This window comes from Myotis yumanensis, unplaced genomic scaffold (assembly GCF_028538775.1).
Source record: "Myotis yumanensis isolate MYYU_CA2020_CCGP unplaced genomic scaffold, mMyoYum1.0.hap1 SCAF_1, whole genome shotgun sequence".
NCBI lineage: Eukaryota > Metazoa > Chordata > Mammalia > Chiroptera > Vespertilionidae > Myotis > Myotis yumanensis.
The window spans coordinates 41,382,873-41,404,632 of NW_027223752.1; the positions used below are offsets into that span (position 1 = coordinate 41,382,873).

Sequence of the window (21,760 nt, forward strand, 5' to 3'; positions counted from 1 at the left end):
CCAATTTTTCATTCTACCAGATGCTCAAAGTGAGCTGGCTTCCAACAAGGTGCCATTTATTTCAGAAGCTTTATCACTTAAATATCTAAGCTGGTGAGAAGCCCGAGTCCATACTAGAAAATGAAATCACTTAGCAGCCAGGGCTGTGTCCCCTTTCTGTGACAGCACCGTGAGCTGCTAATGACACCCATTGGAGGGGAGAGCGGGACAAATGCTTACCTCCGGCAGCTTGGACCAGTTGAAGGATTTCAGGGCGTTGGTGGGCTGAGGAATGTTCTTCTTCTTTAGTGCCAGACCCAGCGGAGCACCAGGAGGTGGCATGATTCCCCCCAAGGGAGGAGGCCCCGGGGGAGGGGGAGGCCCCCCTGGGGGGAGGGGGGGAGGAGGAGGAGGAAGCGCTCCTCCTGGCAGAGGTGGGGGCGGTGGGGGAGGAAGGAGAGACCCTGGCACAGAGGAGGGAAAGGGTGCCCCTGGGGCCCCAGGCGAAGGACCACCTGGGATTGAAGCACAGACAGCCCTCTGCAAAGATAAAAATAGGAAAAGAGATCAATGGAAGAAGTAAAGTCACTGGATGATTTTGAGAGTCTGACACTTTGCCTGAAACTACAGAGGAATTCTGAGCATGTGGGATCTAAGGGGCAGTAAGGCCAACAGACCTTCCAGGCCTTGGTGGACTCTACTGGGTGGGGCCTTCGTATTTGGTGCTCTGGTGCTTCTACGCAAAGTGTTCACACACCTCTCACTTTTGAACCATCGTCCAGTTGGGTTTTCTGGAAATCAGTTTTTATTTTAAAAGGCTAATGGGACTCCCCTTGTTCTTATTCAAGGATTTGTATTTAAAAAATGCACACTCCAAATCGCCTCTGCTGCCCAGCCTATAAGACAGCAGAGGGGGCGAGTCTCACAACCATGCAGTAAATGGGGATCTGGTTCAGGTTTTTTCCCAGAGTCAGGAGCTGGCGACAGGACGAGGGGCTCAGGGACAGGATAAGGGAGGGCAGAGCGGCTGCCTGTGGTCCTCACCCTGCTGAGCTCATGCAGCTGGGCTGTCAGATCCGCCACCTGCTGCTTGACTTGCTTATGCTCAGTGGTCTCCTTTTCAAGCTTCTCTTTCATTTTATTTAAGGTCTGCATCATCTCCTCCTTCTCTTGGGTCTTGGCGTCACATTCTCTCTCTTTCTTTTCCAATTTCTGTTGTAGCTCATTGTGCTCTGCATAGGAAACAGCCAGACATGAAAACCAGGCTCTCTTCAAAGCCGAAGCGTCTTCTCTACAAAGAAAACTGAGGATTGGGAGGTTCTTTATTAGGTAAATATTATTCCTCTACTCCATCAAGGGGAGCGGCTTGCGGGCGCAATGGTGTTCATACTTAGAGGGGGCTTCAGATGAAGAACTTTATTCACTACTACATTTTCTAAGAGACGGAGGAAGAGACCCTAGAGCCACAGTTCTTGTGCAGGAGAATGGTGCCTGTTTGGAACTTAATTCAGAATCCTGTCCTAGACATGGCCCTTCACCGAAACTCGGGAAAATGAGTATTAAAAGGGCCTCTTTACAAATTAGAAATGAAGAGAGAGGCCCAGGGTTTCTTAGCTAGGTTTACTGGCTTGTGTCTGACTCACAGAGGGGCTAAGAGGGAGAATCTTGCACTGTGAGGAAATGCTGCTGCCAGACCAGTGTTTGTTCCAAAGCAGCCATTTCTCCCACCCCCCTCGAAGGCTACTTGGACTAGAAGAATGTTATGCTTCTGGCAAATAGTTCTTAAAACTTGTGAAAACAAAGGTTATCATCTCACCATTAAATATCTTTAGGGCAGTGGTACTGGCTGACCATGAGAATCACCGTACTATGGGGAGAAAAGTAGCTGCTCTCATCTGCAGTTTTACTGACTCCCAGTCCTGCCGGAATCAGCAGTAGTGCTTATCTGCATTGCCAATATGCCTGCTGCTCTAGCACTAATGGGAGTGACGGGCTTTGGAAAAGAGGACTAAAGAAGTTTAGACTGTAGGTCTTCATTTCCAATACTTGGCCCCAATTACAATCCCTATTCTTTTTACATCAGTAAACCCACTAGAGAGATAACCCACTGGGGCAGTGCTATACAGAGTTGGTGTCTATGTCCAAATTTGATCACACATTGAAAATTTTGCTTTCTCTGTCTCTTACTTTCCCTCTTGAGTCCACCAAGATCAGACTTTGCAGAGAAGGGTTCAAGACACCCAAGTCCTTGGCTTTTACCAGCCTTGGAGCAAAGGTAATGGTTAACCCATTTTTACCACTTCTACCACTTTGGGCAGTCAGACACATCTGAAAACTCCCTCCCTGTCTCCCCTTTTCCTTCTTCTATCTCCGTTTCATTCCTCTCTGACAGCTGTAAGACTCGACTCTCTATCACCAGTCATTAGCCTCTGACATCTGGCCTCACCCCAGAACCGCCTGAGGGAGTAACATCTCAGAAACCCAGACTCTATCCCAGAAAGTCTCTTCTGCAGGCTGGGGCAGGGCTTGGGGTCTGTGGTTTCCAAATGCTCCCTGGATGATTCTGATGTAATGCCAGGTTTGGTAAGCTCCAGACTAAAGGATTCTCTCCACAAATGGCATCCGTTTATCATCCATTTGCTAAGCGTTTACTCAGTGCTCACTGGGTGTGCTGCACAAGAGAATTCTCCCCAGATATGCTCCACCTTTCAGGGCCACGGAACTTCCTGTCTCCTCACAGCCTCCACCCACTGACTAACTCATCAATACGTGCCCTCTTTAACACAACTTTGCTACTTGAAGCTTCCCGAACAGAGTTTTACCTACTATGTCTCCTTTCACTCCCTTCCCTTGACCTCGCTTTAAAACATCCTGTTCCTCCTACCGACCGTGGCCATTTTCTCTGTACCACCGCAGCCTACAAAAGTCCCTGTCATTTATTGTGCAACCGGCATGTGTCGGACACTATGCTACAGTCCTTACATTCCTTTTGTCATTTAATCTTCACAGCAACCCTGTGATTTAGGTTTATTCTTCATTTTTCAGAGGAGGAGACTGGAGAAGAAGAGAACAGGGCTTAGCCTACCCACACAGTCGGGGGCAGAGCTGAGACGCAGACCCAGAGCCCAGCACATGCCTGACACACACAGGCACTCAGTGAGTATCCATGGAATGAATGGTTGAATGACCGCAAAGCTCTGTCCTCAGTTCTCTCATCAACTTGCACACCCGAGTCTCCATCCTTTAAGGGTGTATCCCTAAAATACCACTCATTGATCATTTTCTCTTTGATATAAATTCTCTTTACTATTTTAGTCAATGTTCCTATTTTTTTTCTATAGAAGTTTCTAGAATTTATTTCTAAAAATGGATGTGCAACCTGACTTTTTGGAGAGCAATCTGAATTCATACGAGGAACTTGGAATATTACAGAGCTTCACATTTGGCATTTTCCCCTATCAGTGTGGCCCTGCCCTTCTGCTCAATGGAAAAGGACAAATGTGACAAGAGGGAAGGAAATGCTTCTGCAGCTCTTGGATCTTCTTTTCAACACTCTTGGCGTGAGTGCTCTTGTATTTCACTGGCTGTGACTGAGTAACGTGGACAAGGAACAGGAAGTCAATGAATACTGGCTGGGAGTATGACTGTTTTCTCAAAGGGGCCAACTGTAATTTGCTAATATTTTGAAGGAGGAGAGAAAGTTATACCCATTCTGTGTGAGGCTGGCACAGCGATGGGCACAAATGACCCTCTTGTCATCCAATGCTTACTATTACTATCAATGACATATCCAAATACTCACCAGTAGCTGGCCTGTTAATGTTACATAACACATATATCTACAAAGGTCAGTGTTCCTCTGCATGATTTCTCTCTTTATAACTGGTGCTAAAGTCAGGTCATGTGAAGAACTGGGCTGCCGAAACCAAGTGCCCGTGTTTCTCTTTTAAAATTCTGGGCAATCCCTGGTGTTTCTTAGTATATTTCTAACAACCCAGTGTGCTTTAAAGAGCAACTATGCAGTAGGAGATGGGCTAAGAAGACTAATAGTCAAGAAAATTTTAATTAACAAACACTGAACAGCAAATACTTCAAGCTTTTTCAAAAAACTTATATGGTTATAATAAAAGGATAAAGTTTGGGAAGTAGCATGACAATTAAAATAGCATAAATTCAAGAAAAACCAGTACAAAATGCCCTTAAGATATGAAAAAAAAAAAGACTTATGCACTAAGGTCAATAAGATGCATCAATGTAAATTTCTAAAATATACAAAAAGCAGAGTTAGTTGCCCAATAACAAATAATGTAGCCTCTTCTCTTGTCAGGGCCTCATCATTTACCTTTTCTCATTTTTTCTGCTTGTTCTTTCCACTGCTTGACTTCATTTTCATTAACCAACCTGTGTAATAGTTAAAGTAGCATTCATTAGAAAACACACAAAAGGCCTGCTGCTAAATGCATGCTCTCTAGGTACAAACAATCTGCTGCAGAGAACCCCTCAGCATGCTTGATACACTTGGCAATCCAGACGAGACTTAGATATAATACACGTGTATAGCAAGGAATTCCTATTTGACCTCTAAAACATTTCAGTTCTCCCAGCTGCTATTTTAAAGTAGGATTAAAATTAATGTCTTACAACTGGCACTATTATCTTACAGACAGCAAAGTAGGAAGAAACTTACATCCGTACGACATTCTTAATATTAAAGTTTTCCAAAGGTGTGGAGTCAGGGTCCTGTCCTTTGTCATTCTGGATAACTATTTGCTGTATAATTCTATCTAGTAGGAGCCAGTACTGAACGGTGTTGCCACTTCGCTTGTCTACAAAAGAAAACAGTGGTGGAAAATACTTCAGGTTATTTCTAACTAGAATGAATATTTTTTCAACATGATCACCCGAAGGCCCAGCCTTGGAACCAGAGAGATGTTTACACCTGTACCTACGCTTTCCAGAGTTTCTGGAATTCAGACCTTCGATGATCATTTACTTACTTGAGAGGAACTTTCTACCCCTGTCTATATATGTTGTAAAGTATATGTTTATTTTTAAAATCAAAGCAAGTTATAATTAATTTCATTTTGAGAACTTCACGACATCCCACAGGCTGTGTGGAGACACACTGGGCTGTCACAAAACCAAGGTTTGAAATCCCTGGTGTGCACCCAACCTAATCAGCATGTCCGGAAGACACAACCCTTTGGCTGATGCCCAAACACTGAAGAATACGTATCACAACACTCACAAGGCATTTGGAGGCAGTGGTGCAGGATAGACATGAAATGAGGGTAAGCTTCACTGTGGGTCAGCCTCTTCCTGGTCAGCTCAAACATCTGAGTCGCACTTTTTGTGTCTATGTGAACCTATTTAACATGAAAAAGAAATTTAAGTCAAATACCCAAGTTCCTCAGTTCCCACAATGCAAGGTAAGCAAACCTAAGGCAAACAGAAGCTCATCCTGCCACTTAGGTAGCAGAGCAGAACTCTGATGTTGCTGTTAGGTCATACTGCTGCATGCTGGCTCAACAACACATGTTGCAACGGGGGACTCCGTGAGCTCATGAGTCAAGTCAGAAAAACTGTAAGCCCACATACCAGTTCAAATCTTTTGGCAAATTCTAGTTCATCTTCATTTCGGAGCATTTCAAAGAAGTCTAAATGCCTGAAAGACAATTAAAGAGATGCTATTAGAACACCCTACAAATACAGGCACACAAGATTCAAGTCTAGGACATGGATTCAGGGCTAGTGCCAAAACCTACACTAAGTGTTCCACACAGTGTGCTGCTTCTTTCACCAAGAAAGTCTTAACATAATAAACAGCATTAGCCGAGTTGACATTCTGGTGCAAGTACCTGGTGTCACGGACAGGTTACAAGTAGTTGATAGAGTGGCGCTACACACAAGGAAAAAGCATGAACTGTCTCAGACCGTACAGCCTGACTTACCTATCTAATGTTGAATTTTCATGTTCCCTTAGTTTATCTATGACAGGTTGAATTCCTAACATCAGAAATTCATAGCGCAGGTGAAGTCTAAAGTCCAAACTTTCCTGAAAGTAAAAGGGTGATAGAATTCATATTTACCTTTTTAGAATAGTCAGTAATCTTTCAAAATATATTCTTTAATAATATATGTTTTGTACATAAGGTCCTTACCACGCCTGCGCCTTGGCTCAGCACTGCATTGATGAAGGACATGATGGCAGTCTTGAGACTCACTTCATCCCGATACCGCCCTGTGCTTTTATCCAAGTCATTAATTAATGTCTACCAAGGATACAAATATAAAAACAAAGGACCGAATCATTACTAAGCTTCCACTCATTTTATTAGAAGTTAATTTTTAAAATCATGTACTTAGTCAGAATCACATTGATCCATAGAAAGCCACTTTTTAAAGATTAGGCCTAAAAACTCTTTCAAAATTCTGACTATCATATATGTTCATATATACATGCATACAAAATATAAAAGACTGCTTCGTTAACTCTGCTTGCTTCTTCCATGTGAGTATAATTATGGTGACATAATCTCACTGTTTAGGCTGCTCCTAAACTAAGAAGGGCAACCTGTAAAATTTTCAGGGCACATCCCATTTAGTGGATTCAAAAGATGTGTGCTCTATCATGTGTAGGAACCTGGGTCACATTTTCAAGTTCAATAAATCCAAAACCCCGGATTGATCAATTATAGAAAGCATACTCTACTCGCTGGTCCTAAAACTTAAGAGGAAAGAAATGTTTGATGTCATGGTGTAAGTAATCACCACCAAGGAAATCTCAAGTTATGTTCCCTGCTCACTGCCAGGAGAGGACCTGATAGAGGGTGAATGAAGAAGCGGAGAGGGAACACACCCACCTGAAAGCGGGTTCTCTCGCTGGCATACTTCTGGTAGTGCAGCATGGCCTGCAGAACCTTCTTGTGGCCCCCGGGAACCAGGCACACGGCGCCCAAGATTTCCAGCACAGCCACCTTCGTTTTAATGTTCTCTGTGCTCAGACTCTGAGCAATTACATTGATACTCTCAGAATGAGCCAGGACATGAGCCCGACCTTGAGAGTTGTTCATTAGTGCTTTTATACATCCAATGAGAGAGGTATGTATGCGAGACTCCGAGGTCTCGTAGTCCATGGTCTTTAGAAAGTTGAGAATACATGACAGGCCATCCAAGTCGATGAATCTGGTTACAAACCTGTCAGGAGGAGGTTAAAATGTGTCAGACTTAAGTCTCCTTGGGATTCTGTAATAGCCCTTAATGGAAAAGTTTAGGGGGTGGGGAGCAGGAGAAAGGAAGAAGATGCAGTTCCTAAAGTACCAAAAGGCTTACACCGATGAAGTCTTCTGAATTCCTGGCCTCTTCCAGGACACAGACCCAGTGGTCAAGTCTAACCAGAAGTGTGAAAAAAATCTCCACTTGAGATAAACAGATCTCAACTGACACAAAGAACCAATTATCAGATCATATAACCACAGAAAATCAGGAGCAAGAAGGCACTCAGAACATTTGTCTTAGGTTAAGTCATCTGCTGATCCTGTGTTATTGTAGCACCCAGTCCCCAAGCACTTTTATGTACTAACCACTGACTCAGGCAGGTCCCCTATCAATGAAAGTCAAAGAGAATCCTTAAAATTCAGGATATTTGCTTGTCAAACGAATACAGAACCCTAAGGTTCTGTAGCAAAATCCTTCTTTTGTATTGCATGCTACTCAGAATCCAAGTACATAAAATAGTAAAAGCAACACTTTATCACCGTATATCAATTTTATTGATATTTATGGTACTTATTCACTGTAAATTCAATCAAGAGTAATTCAGAATGTACATCTGCATGTTAAGCCTCTAAAAAGTTCAGAAGTAACATAACCTGTTATCTGAATACCCTAGAAATTTCCAAACTTATTTAGTCTTGGATACCCACTGACATCTGAGAACACAGAACACACACAGAGGGAAACACTGATCTAGGCTAGAAAACCTCTGTCAGACAACTACCTAAGAGTTTTGATGAGTCAGTAGGTTTTTCTTAGTTAGCATTTTATAGTCAAATAAAGGAAAAATATCTTTATCTTCCAGCCTTTTCACCCAAACACATGACCCAGATATAGCCAAGCTAGTTAAAACCAGTTGGCTTCATTCCTAGCACTTGTGCTAATGAAATGTACCGGTAAGCCCAACACCTCAGCAAACCCTAGAGGCATTGATGGAAAATGAAGGTGTGGGAGGCACACAGTGGAAGATGATTGCCCATCCTCTTTTCAATAACAGTGTTTTTGAGATATATAACTCAAATGCCATAAAATTTACACTTTCAAATGAACAATTTTGTGATTTTTAATATATTCCCAGAGTTGTGAACCACTGCCACTCTATGATTTTAGAACACTTTATCAATTCAATCATCTCCAAAAGACTATTTCCCCTTCTCCCCAAACCCAGGCAACCACTAAACCTTCTGTCTCTGTGGACTGGCTCTTCTGGATAGTTCCTATAAATGGAATCATATAATACATGGTCCTTTGTGTATTGCCTCCTTCACATTGCACCAATATTTTCAAGGCTCATCCATGTTGTAGGGTGTGTCAGTACTCCATTCTTTTTTATGGCTGAATAATCCATTTTATGGATATATAATATTTTATTTATCTATTCATCAGTTGACAGAATCTGGGCTGTTTCCACTTTTTTGCTATTATGAATAATGCTGATATGAACATTTGTGTGTAAGTTTTTTGGAGGGTACTTTTTTCATTTCCCTTGGCTATACATTATGGAGTAGAATTATTGGGTCATATGGCAACACTATGTTTAACATTCTGAGAAACTGCTCAACTGTTTTTCAAAGTGGCTGCACTATTTTTCATTCTCACCAGCAATTAGTGAGGGTGGCAATTTCTCCACATCCACACCAACACTTGTTAGTCTCTGTCTTTTTTTATTTTAGCCATTTTAATGGCTGCTTGCATATCTTTTAATTGAAGGAAATAAATTTATTGGATGTTCAGTGATTAAGGTATTTTATCCATGGTTCAATTGCATGCTTTTAACTGAGGACTTCCTCAAAAGTTTGGCTATTGCAGAGGGAAAAAAAGGAATTAGAAAGAAAACAGAGAAAGAAGGGCTAGAGGAGAAGAGTAGAAGAAAAAAAGAAAAGTAAACAGACAAGTAGTATATACTACCTAGGAAAGAATTACCTCATTGGTTTTGTCCTTAGTGCTGTCTTCAAGCTCTCTATAGTTTTACTTCTTTCTTCTTCTTCTTCCTTCTCTAATGCGAGCAGAGATTTTCTCTATGCAAAGAAAACTGAGGTTACCTTATCCAAGTCTATATTTGAATTATGGTATAAGCAAGGCAAACCCACAGATTACATGCTACTCTTACTTCTAATACAAATAAATAATAAATCTGCAACAAAGATTTACTACAAGCCAAAATGTGGAGCAAAAGCCCCAAGAATTCCACATATTTGTTATCTCTACTAAAAGTTAGTTATTTCCAATTTTAAATAAAGCTTTAAGGCAATGTTTAGAAAACTTAATAGAGATTAAGCTGTCCAAATGTTTGTGTAACTATTCTAAAACCGCACTCTGATGAGATATTACTATTTATATTAGATAGAAAGAAGAGCGAACCTGTAGTTAATAATAACATTCTGACAATTAAAGTTAATAACATTATCACACTATCAAGTGAGGTGGGCAGCAATCCTCCCACCCTATCTCTCCCATTCCTCAGACGAAAAGTATAGTCTTTTACATTTGTGGTTCCATCAAATATTTTTAAAAAGGAAGAATTAAATTGGACCTGATACTATGATGGACAATTCTTTCTATGATGGAAATGCTTAAGTTTTAGAAACAACTCAACATCATTTGGAAATTAGGATATGGAGTGTGTGTGTGCACTCTCCCTTCCCAGGGATCTGCTAGAGCACTGCTTCTCAACCTTTAGCGTGGATATGAATCATCTGGGCATCTGTTGAAATGCAGGTTCTGAGTTGTTTGGTCTGGGGCGAAGCCTAAGAGGCTGCATTTCTGACTAGTTTCCATGCAATATGGATGCAGGTCTGTGGGCCTCACTTGGAAGAACAAGGTCCTAAGGAAGCAGATCTAAGTTGGTATTATAAAGTCATAAATGCTAATAAGCTTACAGACTTGTTAAAAAGTCTTTTCCTTTCCCTTAACCCCCGAACCCCCTAGTTCAGTGGTTCTCAACCTTCTGGCCCTTTAAATACAGTGCCTCATGTTGTGAGCCAACCATAAAATTATTTTCGATGCTACTTCATAACTGTAATGTTGCTACTGTTATGAATCGTAATATAAATATCTGATATGCAGGATGGTCTTAGGCGACCCCTGTGAAAGGGTCGTTTGACCACCAATGGGTTTGCGACCCACAGGTTGAGAACCGCTGCCCTAGTTGTATTAGAAGTATCCCAGGTCTTCTAGGCCCAGGTGCCTCTACACATGGAATCACTGGTCCCTTGCCTTCATCCTACTCTGTACACGGGCTTGGCTAGTCACAGTCTTTTCACCTGTTACCAATTCTGATAAAATGCGCGGTTGGGGAACAGGGTATTGAAAAAAAAAGTTTGCCTCTCATCCAATGTGTCGCAATGATCCAGTCTCTTCCTTTCTTTCAGGAAAACAAATCATCAAGGGGAGACTTTGCTTAATTATTTTCTAGTTAACAGTATCAGCATTAAGTAACTAGATGTTAATTAAAGTCTAACTTTGACTTCACAATTAGGAGGATAAAGCCCAAAGCAAACATAAATATCAGCATCATTTATGGCAACTGAAATAAAAATCAGTAAAATCTTGTTTTTAAGCTGTTATTGTTTCTGCTAAAGTTGTCCTCTTGCTAGTGATGCATCTGGACAGCTGTCACCAGAGGGTAGCTGGGAAGAAGCTGTGTGCAGAATAGTCAGTGAATTCCTTCACAGCTCTATGAGACCCATCCTCTGGAAAATTAAGCACAAATCCAGCCAAGTATGTTTAATCTCCCAAGGCACAGCTGAACTCTACACTTTTAAGCAATCCTTTGACTCTGCAGCTCAGAATCAAGCCTTTTATGAACATCACTCCTTGTTCCTAAGCTTAATCACACAAAACGGTCCCCAATTAAAGACTACTCACATTTTTTATTATGGGTCACTAATACTAAGAGAATTGGCACACATTTATCTTAACCTTGAAGAGGGTGGGACATATAAAAGCACACTACATTGAGTCTCTCCCTAGTAGAGGTGGGAGATTTAAGAAAAGTCAAGAAAATTAAATTGGAATTTCCCTTCCCAATATAAGGACCATTACTTTCCTCTCAAAACAAAACACAATATCCTATGTTTTGTATGTGACACAAGATTGAAATCTAAGATTGCTTACTGTATTGAGAAAGCAGAGGATGTAGATGAACCTAATATACTAATGTGACTTTTCAAAATGAAATGCTTTATGGAAAGTCTCACGTTTCCAATCTTCACATTTAGGAAGAAGGCTCATTTGCAGCTTTTTATAGAAGAGGGGGATATGCCTACATTTCTGCAGATAGCTGCTACACCAAACATCCAGTATGCGGGATAGGCTGTGACCCTCTGTGGGTGCTCAATGCACCTAATAAATCCCTGCTCACATGAGAAGTGGGCAAAGACAATGTGCACCCTGGCAGAGGATCTGGTCAAAGCTGCTACAGTATACACTGGAGCATGCAGTCTAAGAGAAAGGCACAGGCACAGAAACCCTTCCAGGCTGGGAGTCAGGAACCAGGCTCCGGTTTGGACATTTCATTGGTGTGAAATCAGTAAGCCGGCAGGCTAAGCACACTGAGTTCCACCTCACACCCAAAGAGTGTACAAAGTCACACACAGAGAGTCCAGGTCCTTCTGCAACCTATTGGGCTGCACTTTTATTATTCCATTTTTCACTCTTCAATGGATCATTCAGGGGTCCTCTAAAGAACAAAGCATCCTTGTTAGGAGGCTTACGTAAGTAGCTGAACTTGCTCCACAAACGGCTTCACAAACTAGTAAGTGCTGCAGTCCTTGACCTGGACTGTTTATCACTCTCAAGGCATTAAAGAAAACAGATCCCTGCCCCGCCTCAGAAAACTTGGAAGTGGGGAATGGGGAGGGATTCCGAGGCCTCTTTTATGGGTTTTTAACCCAAGTTAGTGAGAGGCAAATTGGAAAGGAGTCTTTCAGCTCAGGCCGATGGGTTTAAATTCCAGCTTCACCACTTCCTAATTAGATGACCTTGGGCAAGGTAACCTTTCTGAGTCTCAGACTCCTTATCTATAAATAGCACTTAGAGCATAGGGTGCTTGTAAGCCTTTAAAACAACATGTAAAGTGCCTGTATACTGCTTGTCATAAGATGCACACTCAAAAGCCGTAGTCGCTACTGATGCTGAAGGCAAAGGATGATGACAATGGATAAATGCCCCTCAAGAATTTCCTAGTAAAGAGCCAGAATCTGGCTGCCACACCATAAAAGGATTGAACAAACTGTGTGCCTTCCAGTCCCCAGGACAACGCCTCAGGATTCGGCTGTGTGTTGTAGGCATCCTCTACTACAGTTACCAGAGCGATTAGCCAGAACTCTGGGAGGAGGTGGCGGCAACACGTGTGCTGAGGAAAACAGAATATCCAGCAAAGAGTTTCTGGTCTTATCAGGCCTCCTTACTCCTTTATGCATGCAGCAGTTCTCTGGTCTCACTAATTCATAAACTGTTAATGCCTTTGACATTTAACCCTGGAAAGACACTGGCTGGGTCCTTAACGGAGCATTAGAAAGCTTTGCTAGGTGTTTAACACAAAGAATAGCAAAGTGAGTGCTAATTGAATAGCCTTGAGATTCTCTTGGAAAGAAAGCAAATATAATTAAAAAATGTACACAATGTCCAAGGACTGGATGAGGAGAAAGAAGGCTCTTGATGGGGGCCACACACTGGCACATCACGGACCTCCTTAGGGAGCCAGGTGGACACGGGACAGGCATGGATAAGTCACTAAAAGACCAATTAACCTAACGGTCCCAAAATATGAAGAAAAGAAAAATCCATAGTGTTTAGTGCTTCTCCATTTATGGAAGTGAATTCATTAACAAAGAAGCAAATGCCCCTGTTAGCTATCAAACAATGCTGACTCCATTAGAAAGAAAGACAGCCTGCCCAGCAGGTCCTTTTTTCCCTAACAGCAAAGAACAAGAATTCAGAAAATAACCTTTATAAGAAGGAAATGTAAATGACTCTAAATTATTAGGGTTTAGGCAGAAGCATAGAAAATCTCTGATAGTCACCACAAGCCTCACATTCTGCTAACATATTCATGCAAATGCTGAAATCGCCCTTTTCTCATCTTTGCCCTTGTGGAGGATGCCTTGAATGAGGAGGATTTGGGAGTTACTTTCTATTCTTTTCTGCTGTACTTTCTGAGTAGAAACCCTTGGGGCAGAAGCCTCTATGAAATTTAGCCTTGTTCACATTTACTGGGCTGTTTATTATTCACTGTAGGACAGCAGAAGCATCTTCAAAGGAAAAGCCAGAAAAGAGGAAGTTACTAAAAGTCAAGGCCTCTGAAAGTTTAGCAAAGTGTGAATGATTCACATATTCTGGTCAGTTTTTAACTTTTGCAGCAGCAGCAAAATGTTTGCTTTCAGCGATAAGAAACTAATTCTCCACAAGCACTCTGGGGAAGGCAAGGAAGAAAGAGGTAGAAGAAAGCATTATGGAAGCTATCATCTGTATGGACGGTATAAACTCAAAGCCGAATCTAACAGACTGGCTCTTAAAAGCATGAGTGTGTCCACTGAGGCAAAGGCCGTGTTCTACTGTGGGCAACCTCCTATTGTTATCATCAGGAAGGGGATTTAAGCTCCTAAGGCTCAAAGCTGATGACTTGTTTTCCACTACATATTTCAGCTGGGATCAATACGTGCCCCCCAAGCTACTCAGAACGCCGACATCACAAAGACATCCGCTTTAGACACCGAGAATGCATTTTAAGCAATTACTAAACCAAACATACATGTACCAAAGATTTCCCAAGGACATCTCAGTGGTGGTATTATCATTATGCCTTTTCATAACACCATTCATACCATAGACTTTTTGTTATTTATATGAGCAAGAGAGTATCTTGGTGCCCTGTAAAATCAAGAACCAAGGAACTAAGTAAATCCTCAAGAAGAGAACTGGAGGAGAACAATGAAGAGAGTGTCATTATCTTTAAATGGCATTAATTTTTAGAACAGTGCTGCTGTAATGAAACTCTAAATAATTGGTAAGAACAATTGCAAGTTAAAGTTGGACATAAGCCAGATTTAAGATTACATTTTTTCTTATAACATTAAACTCACGTATATTTGAGGGTGTGCTGATTTTATTTAAAACATACTGGAAAAAATAATTTTGCCAAGTACCACTCCTGCCCTCCCTCCAGCCCTGTTTTCCCAACATTGAACATTTGGAGTGGAGTTTGGAAAGATAACGACATTTGGTCGTTCTTACTCAAGTGAATTAATTGTGCAACTGTGTGCTTTGTATTAGACTTGTATTTTAAACCATGTGTTAGAGAACAGAAAGTATACCTACAGCAGCCATGGAATTGAGCTGATCAATGTAGAATTCAGGCCAACTTGTCGCTCCCTTGTTTTCTTCCTGATCCTAAAGAGAAAAACAAAAAGGTAATATACCACCAGCTGTAAACATCCAGGGGCCATAAGCACATCTGACTTCCAGAGCATCGAGACAATGGCCCACACAAACCCCTAGGAGGCATTGAGATAGAAAATATTTGTCTATAAATGTTGGCTTTCAATCATCAGGCTCTCCACTTGAGTAGGGTGGTCTCCCAGTCAATTTCCAGGGAGTGCTGAAGTCATTTCAATGGGAACTTAACCACATCATGGTGTGGAGTTGTTTTTCTTCAGGGGCACAATAACATTGGGCAGGGCACTGTGTTTGCTGCAAGGACAAAGGATCTCTGAGTCCGTGTCACACTGAGGACAGTACTGCTGGACTATTCGTCTGGATGAAATCCACAACTGAGGAAAAGTTGTCTTAAAAAATGGCCACAGGATTTAGCTAGCTGTTAACTAGACTTTTGTAAGTTAGTTTATTCAGGCTCCAGAAGATAGTAACAATTTTAAAGGAGGGTTTCATATGATGTGAGCACAACTAAATTCTGCTTCAGATGAGGATGGGGAATAAAGCTTGACATTGAAGGGAAGGTGATAAAATGAACACACATTAGTCCCAGGCCCAGCCCTCAGGCTATGACAGACTGAGTTTGGATAGAAAATGTAATGCATCTGGGTCTGAGCTGAAGAGAACCGACACCCAAGGAATTCGGGAACCTATTCCTAAACCACTCCAGCCAGTCTTGTCTTACAAACCAGGTGACCTGAAGCGAGCACCAGAGCCCCAGGGATTCAGGAATGGGAGGTCTGTGCCAGACTGAACCCACACTCCAAGATAAATAAATAAGTGGGTCAGGCAGCCCCACTGGAGCATCGAATCAGCCAGGAGATGGCATCGTGGTCGGGGATATCCATCCATGCATGTTTGCACACCTATGTGCTGCAAGTCATTTGTGAGCAATCAGACCCAAAGAAGAAAATGTCAGCTATTCTCTAACTTCACATTCAGAGAGCTGCTTAGGACAATGGATCCCTTTGGGGAAGATACTAGACCAGGTACTCATTTGTAGCTGCTACGAGACAATGAAGAAGTTACTATCTATTTACTGGTGTCAGAATCCCAAACCTCAGGATAGTGGTTTCGAGGTGGGGCTATTAATTTCAGTCCTATACTTTCCCTCAAAAAAAATCCCCCACACACACTCCTCCCGCCTCCCCCCCCGCCCCCCCACACACTTTCTGTAAGCAATCTTTCTAGTCAGGTCTACTTGGGTAAGATAAAAGAAATGTAATTTCAAAGCTATTCTTTAAGTAGTCACAGAAAGGGGAACAAGTAACTATTGCTTACAGTGCCTTAAAAAGCTGGCAGTAACTGATATGTGAACTCAGGCAGTTGCATGAATTTAATTTGGAGACTGAACAAGGCAGATGATGGGGACGAAGGCTACAGCAGCGGCTTTGAAGTTGGGCTGGATTACACTTCCATGGTTTTAAAAAGCTTAAGAAATCTGATGAGTTTTTAGAAGAGGCCTTGATTATTATTTAACATGCTAATAAACTAGCTAAATAGTAGTGTGAAGGCTGAACCCTTCTCTCCTCTTAAAAGGGAGTAAAATTAGCAAAACCCCACTGTTACCAATGTTTTCAGCAAGCCAAAACCCACAATGGCATCCAGTGGTATTTGAACCTATAAAATGAAATAGAAGGTGCCAGATCTTTTTATTCCCCCAAATGAGGGCAAATTTCCAAAACGACAACAAAATCATACCCCATGTTTGGGTCCCATGAGAGCCTGTCTGTTGTAATAGAGCTTAATAGTCATGGTTGTGAAACAAAAATCATTTTAGAAACCGAAGATTAATACATAGAGAGAAATCTCTACACTTTGGAAATTCCTTAATAATATAAACAGATAAAGAATAGACCTAGATACTGTAGTCAAAATAAGGGGAAGACTTTATTTCACATGCCTCAATGCTGAGAAAATCAAATGAGCTCACGTATGTGAAAACTTCTTGAAAATGTACCAAGTGCTATCACCATATTCCTGGGGGGTGATTCTCAGAGTTCTTCATTTTATCAATGCATCTCGTTTCCCCTGTGCAATCCTGGCCCTTCTATACAGATGTCTACAGCAGATGCCTACAGTAGGCAACCAAAACTCACATCTATGAATCAACTCTCTCCTGCTGTGTGAGGCTGCCAGAGTCTGTAGTTCTACAGAGTTCTACAGAGGCACAGACAGAAGGAAATGAATGCAATTGTTCCCTGGGAGTCCCCCGAGGAGCACTGGAAAGAAACTCCTGACAGAGTGCAATGAGTACAATATTCCTGGGTCCTTGTTTTACCACCTCTAACAGGTATTATTCTTTGAGCTATCCATCTCAATCCTACATATTTGTTCTACAGAAACAAATACAAAATATACACGATTGTATACATTAATTATATAAAGGAAGTTATAATGGAAGCAACAGCAAAATCCAACACATACATAGTTTGTGTCAAACACTGTTATAAGCACTGTACTCTTCATTTAATCTACCCCCAAAGCAGGTGTTGCTATTATATTCATTTTACTAAAGAGGAAATAAGAGGCAAAGAGAAGATAGATGAGCTGCCAAAGGTCACCTTGCTGAAAATTCAGTCAGTAGGAAAGAATCAGAGCAACTTCTTTCTAAGCTTAGACCTTAGATGAATCCCAAGCAATACACATTACGTGCAAAGCTGGCCTTTCTCTCTTAACCACTTCACTATTAGAAACTCAAACATGGTCACTCTATCACCATCAAGGACACACATCTGAATCCTCAGTCACTCACTACCTTAAGTGACTGACAGGCTGTCAGGCAAGATAAGTAACCTCTCTGTGTGACTCAGTTTTAGTTTCTTTATCTGTAAAATGAGTTCCTACGTCACAGGGTCATTGTGAGGATTTAAAAAGTTAATACAAGTGGAAAAAGAGCTGGGAACAAATACACACAGAACATGCTCAATAAATGTCAACTAGGATGATAATGAAACTGTTCCAGAATCTTTAGCTGTGGCCATTCTAAGTCCTTGCTACTAGGACTGTAAAACTTGGAGCAATCAGTTTGGAGGTAAATCTTGGCAGTAACTGTTCAAATTTAAAACACACAGTCTTTGATGTGTAAGTCTACTTTCAGGAATTTAGCCCACAATTACAAATTTAGACTTCCACAGATATATATTACAAATAACTTTATTTCACTGTAGTGCTGTTTGAATTAGCAAATAATAAAGTTAACAAATGGAAGGGGGATGGTTGAATAAATTATCTTGTGGCAGTAATTAAGAATGAAGTTATGTAATGATATTAAAAATGACCAAATATATTGAGGGAAAAGTTTCAGAGTAATATTTCCTACCCGTAGCAAAGAGAAATATGTATACTTTATACACAACATTTATGGAAATATATACAATAAAATTTAACAGCAGCCACCTCTCAGCAGCAGTAGGTCTTTCACATATAAACTTTTGTACAATCCCAACTTTTGTTTTTCCAAGAACATGCACTAGTAGTATATTCACAATTAAAACAGAAGTTCCAAAGCATTACATGTTCTATTAGGATAAGATCTTTGTTTTTTCTGGTGTTCTGTGTAATGTGAAATGCATTGAGTCAAGACCCTGTAAGCTTTGGAGTGTCTCTGTTCTCTAGCCCTGGGGTACCCCTCTGCTCCCACAGCAAATATTTAAAAACATTTCTTGAATTGTCTTCCTCTCATTGGAGTTTCTATTTCTAAAACACAATATAATCCTAATATCAACTGTCTGTGCAGAGAAAGAAACTATGATTTGGGTTAAGATTTATGTACCCAAAGTAAGCTAGAATTTTCTAAATTTCCACACTTGTATATTTGTGTGGTAAACAATTTCTTGGTAGCAGCTAAAGTCCTTCGGTAATGTAAGTGGGTCTTGGAGTACAGTTTAAAAATTAAGTCTTTAAAAATAACAGCTCTTGAAATTAACACAGGACAAGATTTTAATAGGATAATTTCTCAAGTAATAATATGTACGAACTGGTTGTTTTTCCTCAGTTTAAGATGCTCTTAGTAAGGCCCAAAATAGTCTGTGCAAAGGTCAATCAATGGTAAAGGACATGCTCTGGGGTTGTTTACAAGACCACAAATCATAGGCTGAAGCACGTGGCCAACTAAAGCTATGTCTCACGTGTTCTACTATATTCCCATGAGGTTCTCTGTCTGGATTGGCTAACAATTCTCCAGCAATGTATGAGTACTAGCAACACCAAATAGCAGTGATATATTAAAGTTTAACAAACTGAATTTCAACAGCACAAAAGTATTATTTTGGCATGATAGTATGAAGTGAATTTCATTCTGACAATCTTCAGTATAGGACAAAGGCAACTAAATAATAAAAACCTGTTCCATTTGTAAAGAAAATGTTATTAGAAAACATGTTAACTGTGATCATTTATAGGATCAAGAAATTCTATCCCCCTGCCAAAACCGGTTTGGCTCAGTGGATAAAGCGTCAGCCTGCGGACTGAAGGGTCCCAGGTTCGATTCCGGTCAAGGGCATGTGCCTGGGTTGCGGGCACATCCCCAGTGGGAGATGTGCAGGAGGCAGCTGATCGATGTTTCTCTCTCATCGATGTTTCTAACTCTCTATTCCTCTCCCTTTCCCTCTGTAAAAAATCAATAAAATATATTTAAAAAAAAAAAGAAAGAAAGAAAGAAATTCTATCCCTTGGTAGTGATTAAAATGGTCACCTGTTTCATTAGTCATTACTATTCTGGTTTCCATGGGTCCACCACCATCTAATCTAATAAAAGGGAAACATGCAAATTGACCATACCTTCGCTATGCCCCAAGCCACGCCCACCAGGCAATCAGAGCAACTCCATGCAAAACAACCCAACCAAGATGGCGGCCGGCAGCCAGGGAGCTGGAGCAAGCAGGAGGCTTGGCTTCCCTAGCGATGGAGGAAGCCAAGCTTCCCACCTGCCCTGGCCAGCTGTGGCCTCTGCTAAAGGCAACAAAATTTCAATTATAGAAGATAAATAAATCCCAGATACCTGCTTCTAGCCAGCCTCCACTGGGAGCTTGGGTGGCTGGGGGCCGTGGTCAGTCTTCAAACAGCCATCAGTCCCTCACCCAGGCTGACCAGGAACCCCAGCAGGGAACCCCACCCTGAAGTGGCTGTGGCCAGTCTGCAAACAGCCATCAGCCCCTCACCCAGGCTGGCCACACCCTCATGGGGTGAGGGTCCCTGCTGGGGGTCTTGGGCAGCCTGCAAACAGCCATCAGCCCCTCACCCAGGCTGGCCAGGCACACCAGTGGGGACCCCCACCCTGAAGGAGCTGTGGCCAGCCTGCAAACAGCCATCAGCCACTCATCCAGGCTGGCCAGGCACCCCAGCAGGACCCCCACCCTGATCCTGGACACCCTTCAGGGCAAAGCAGCCGGCCCCCACCCATGCACCAGGCATATAATAAAAGGGTAATATGAAAGTTGACCCTAACAGCAGAATGACTGGGAATGACTGGTCACTATGACACACACTGACCACCAAGGGGCAGACGCTCAATGCAGGAGCTGCCCCCTGGTGGTCAGTGCACTCCTACTGGGGGAGCTCTGCTCAGCCACAATCCAGGCTGATGGCTGCCAGCACAGCGGTGGTGGCGGGAGCCTCTCCCGCCTCCTCAGCAGCACTAAGGATGTCCAACTGCAGCTTAGGCCTGGTCCCTGCTGGCAAATGGACATCCCCCAAGGGCTCCCAGGCTGCCAGAGGGATGTCTGACTGCCAGCTTAGGCCCAATCCCCCAGGGAGTGGGCCTAAGCCAGCAGGTGGACATCCCCCGAGGGGTCCCAGACTGTGACAGGGCACAGGCCGGGCTGAGGGACCCCCCTGAGTGCACAAATTTTGGTGCACCAGGCCTCTAGTATAATAATGAATAAATTCATTCTGTGCTTAGAATTTTTAGAAAATTATAGTTAGAAAGAGGCAGAAAGGCCAAAATATTTTATTCTCTTAGGCATTTCTTCATGATGTGTGTGGCATTTACCATACTCAAGTGAGTGATAGGAAATCAGGAGTCAATGTGGGTGAAACTGGATTGAAAGAACAGGTACAATGGAAGGTGGAAAAATATTTTGTGGAAGGCCTTGCTAATCACTTCTGCTAACTTTCCCCTCTGCCTCAGTAATGTATAACCAGCATCTCCTCAACAGATGGCCCCGATGAAGTCTAGAGGAACAGCCTAGAAACCAATGGTTGGAGAACTTTCTCTGGAAAGGGCCAGATAATAAATATTTCAGGCTTTGCAGACCACACAGTCTGTTGCAACTATAAGACTCTGCCACTGTATGTGTACAAGGCAGCCACAGAAAACCACAGGATGAGCATCACCACGTTTCCATAGTACTGCATTTACAAAAACAGGTGGCTGGCCAGATCCGGCCCACAGGCCACAGTTGGTGCTAGATAGAGTTTGGCTCTCCAGAGGGTGGGAGTACATAAGAATTCTAACTTGGTCACCAACTGTTTTCCAAGCTTCTTCCTCTTTGTGAAGCCACTTTATCTCCAGTAAACCCAGCTGTAAGTTAAGATCAGCTCATAGGGTGTTTGGAATTTCCCAGTAACCTGCACTTTTTCTAGAGAAGCAGCAGGACCTACCATGCCTGAAAAACCTACCTTCTTACCAAGCTCACTACTCCCTAAAAGTAGTTAAAATAGCATGGCATATCCTGATATTAGCCCCCAGCTGTTTCTATCTCCCCCCCCCCCCCCTTTTTAATGATACTTTATTTTAGGATGTGCCTACCTGGTGATTTTTTTCCTTTATTTATTTTAATTTATCTTTATCTTGAAAGTATTACAAATGTCCCTCCCCTCTCTTTCCACTCATTGACCCCCCTTCCTACCCAGACCTCTACTCCACTATTATCTGTGTCCATGGGTTATTCATATCTATATCCTATATAATAAAAGGCTAATATGCAAATCGACCAAATGGTGGAATGACTGGTCGCTATGACACACACTGACCACCAGGGGGCAGATGCTCAATGCAGGAGCTGCCCCCTAGTGGTCAGTGTGCTCCCACAGGGGGAGCGCTGCTCAGCCAGAAGCCAGGCTCACGGCT

The 21,760-nt window shown here is 42.1% G+C and overlaps 1 protein-coding gene across 3 annotated transcripts in view; it reads right to left on the minus strand.

The window, feature by feature from the left end:
• DAAM1 (dishevelled associated activator of morphogenesis 1) overlaps nt 1-21,760 on the minus strand; it is a 160,609-nt gene that overhangs the window by 39,636 nt on the left and 99,213 nt on the right. For all 3 annotated transcript variants that reach the window (XM_070419025.1, XM_070419015.1, XM_070419033.1), the window contains exons 4-14: nt 14,575-14,646; nt 9,178-9,272; nt 6,843-7,176; nt 6,141-6,251; nt 5,931-6,034; nt 5,578-5,644; nt 5,228-5,345; nt 4,667-4,805; nt 4,322-4,380; nt 1,024-1,211; nt 220-519 (exon numbers count right to left, since the gene is read on the minus strand). In XM_070419025.1, the coding sequence (XP_070275126.1) occupies nt 220-519; nt 1,024-1,211; nt 4,322-4,380; nt 4,667-4,805; nt 5,228-5,345; nt 5,578-5,644; nt 5,931-6,034; nt 6,141-6,251; nt 6,843-7,176; nt 9,178-9,272; nt 14,575-14,646 (1,587 nt within the window). The remainder of the gene's footprint in view (nt 1-219; nt 520-1,023; nt 1,212-4,321; nt 4,381-4,666; nt 4,806-5,227; nt 5,346-5,577; nt 5,645-5,930; nt 6,035-6,140; nt 6,252-6,842; nt 7,177-9,177; nt 9,273-14,574; nt 14,647-21,760) is intronic.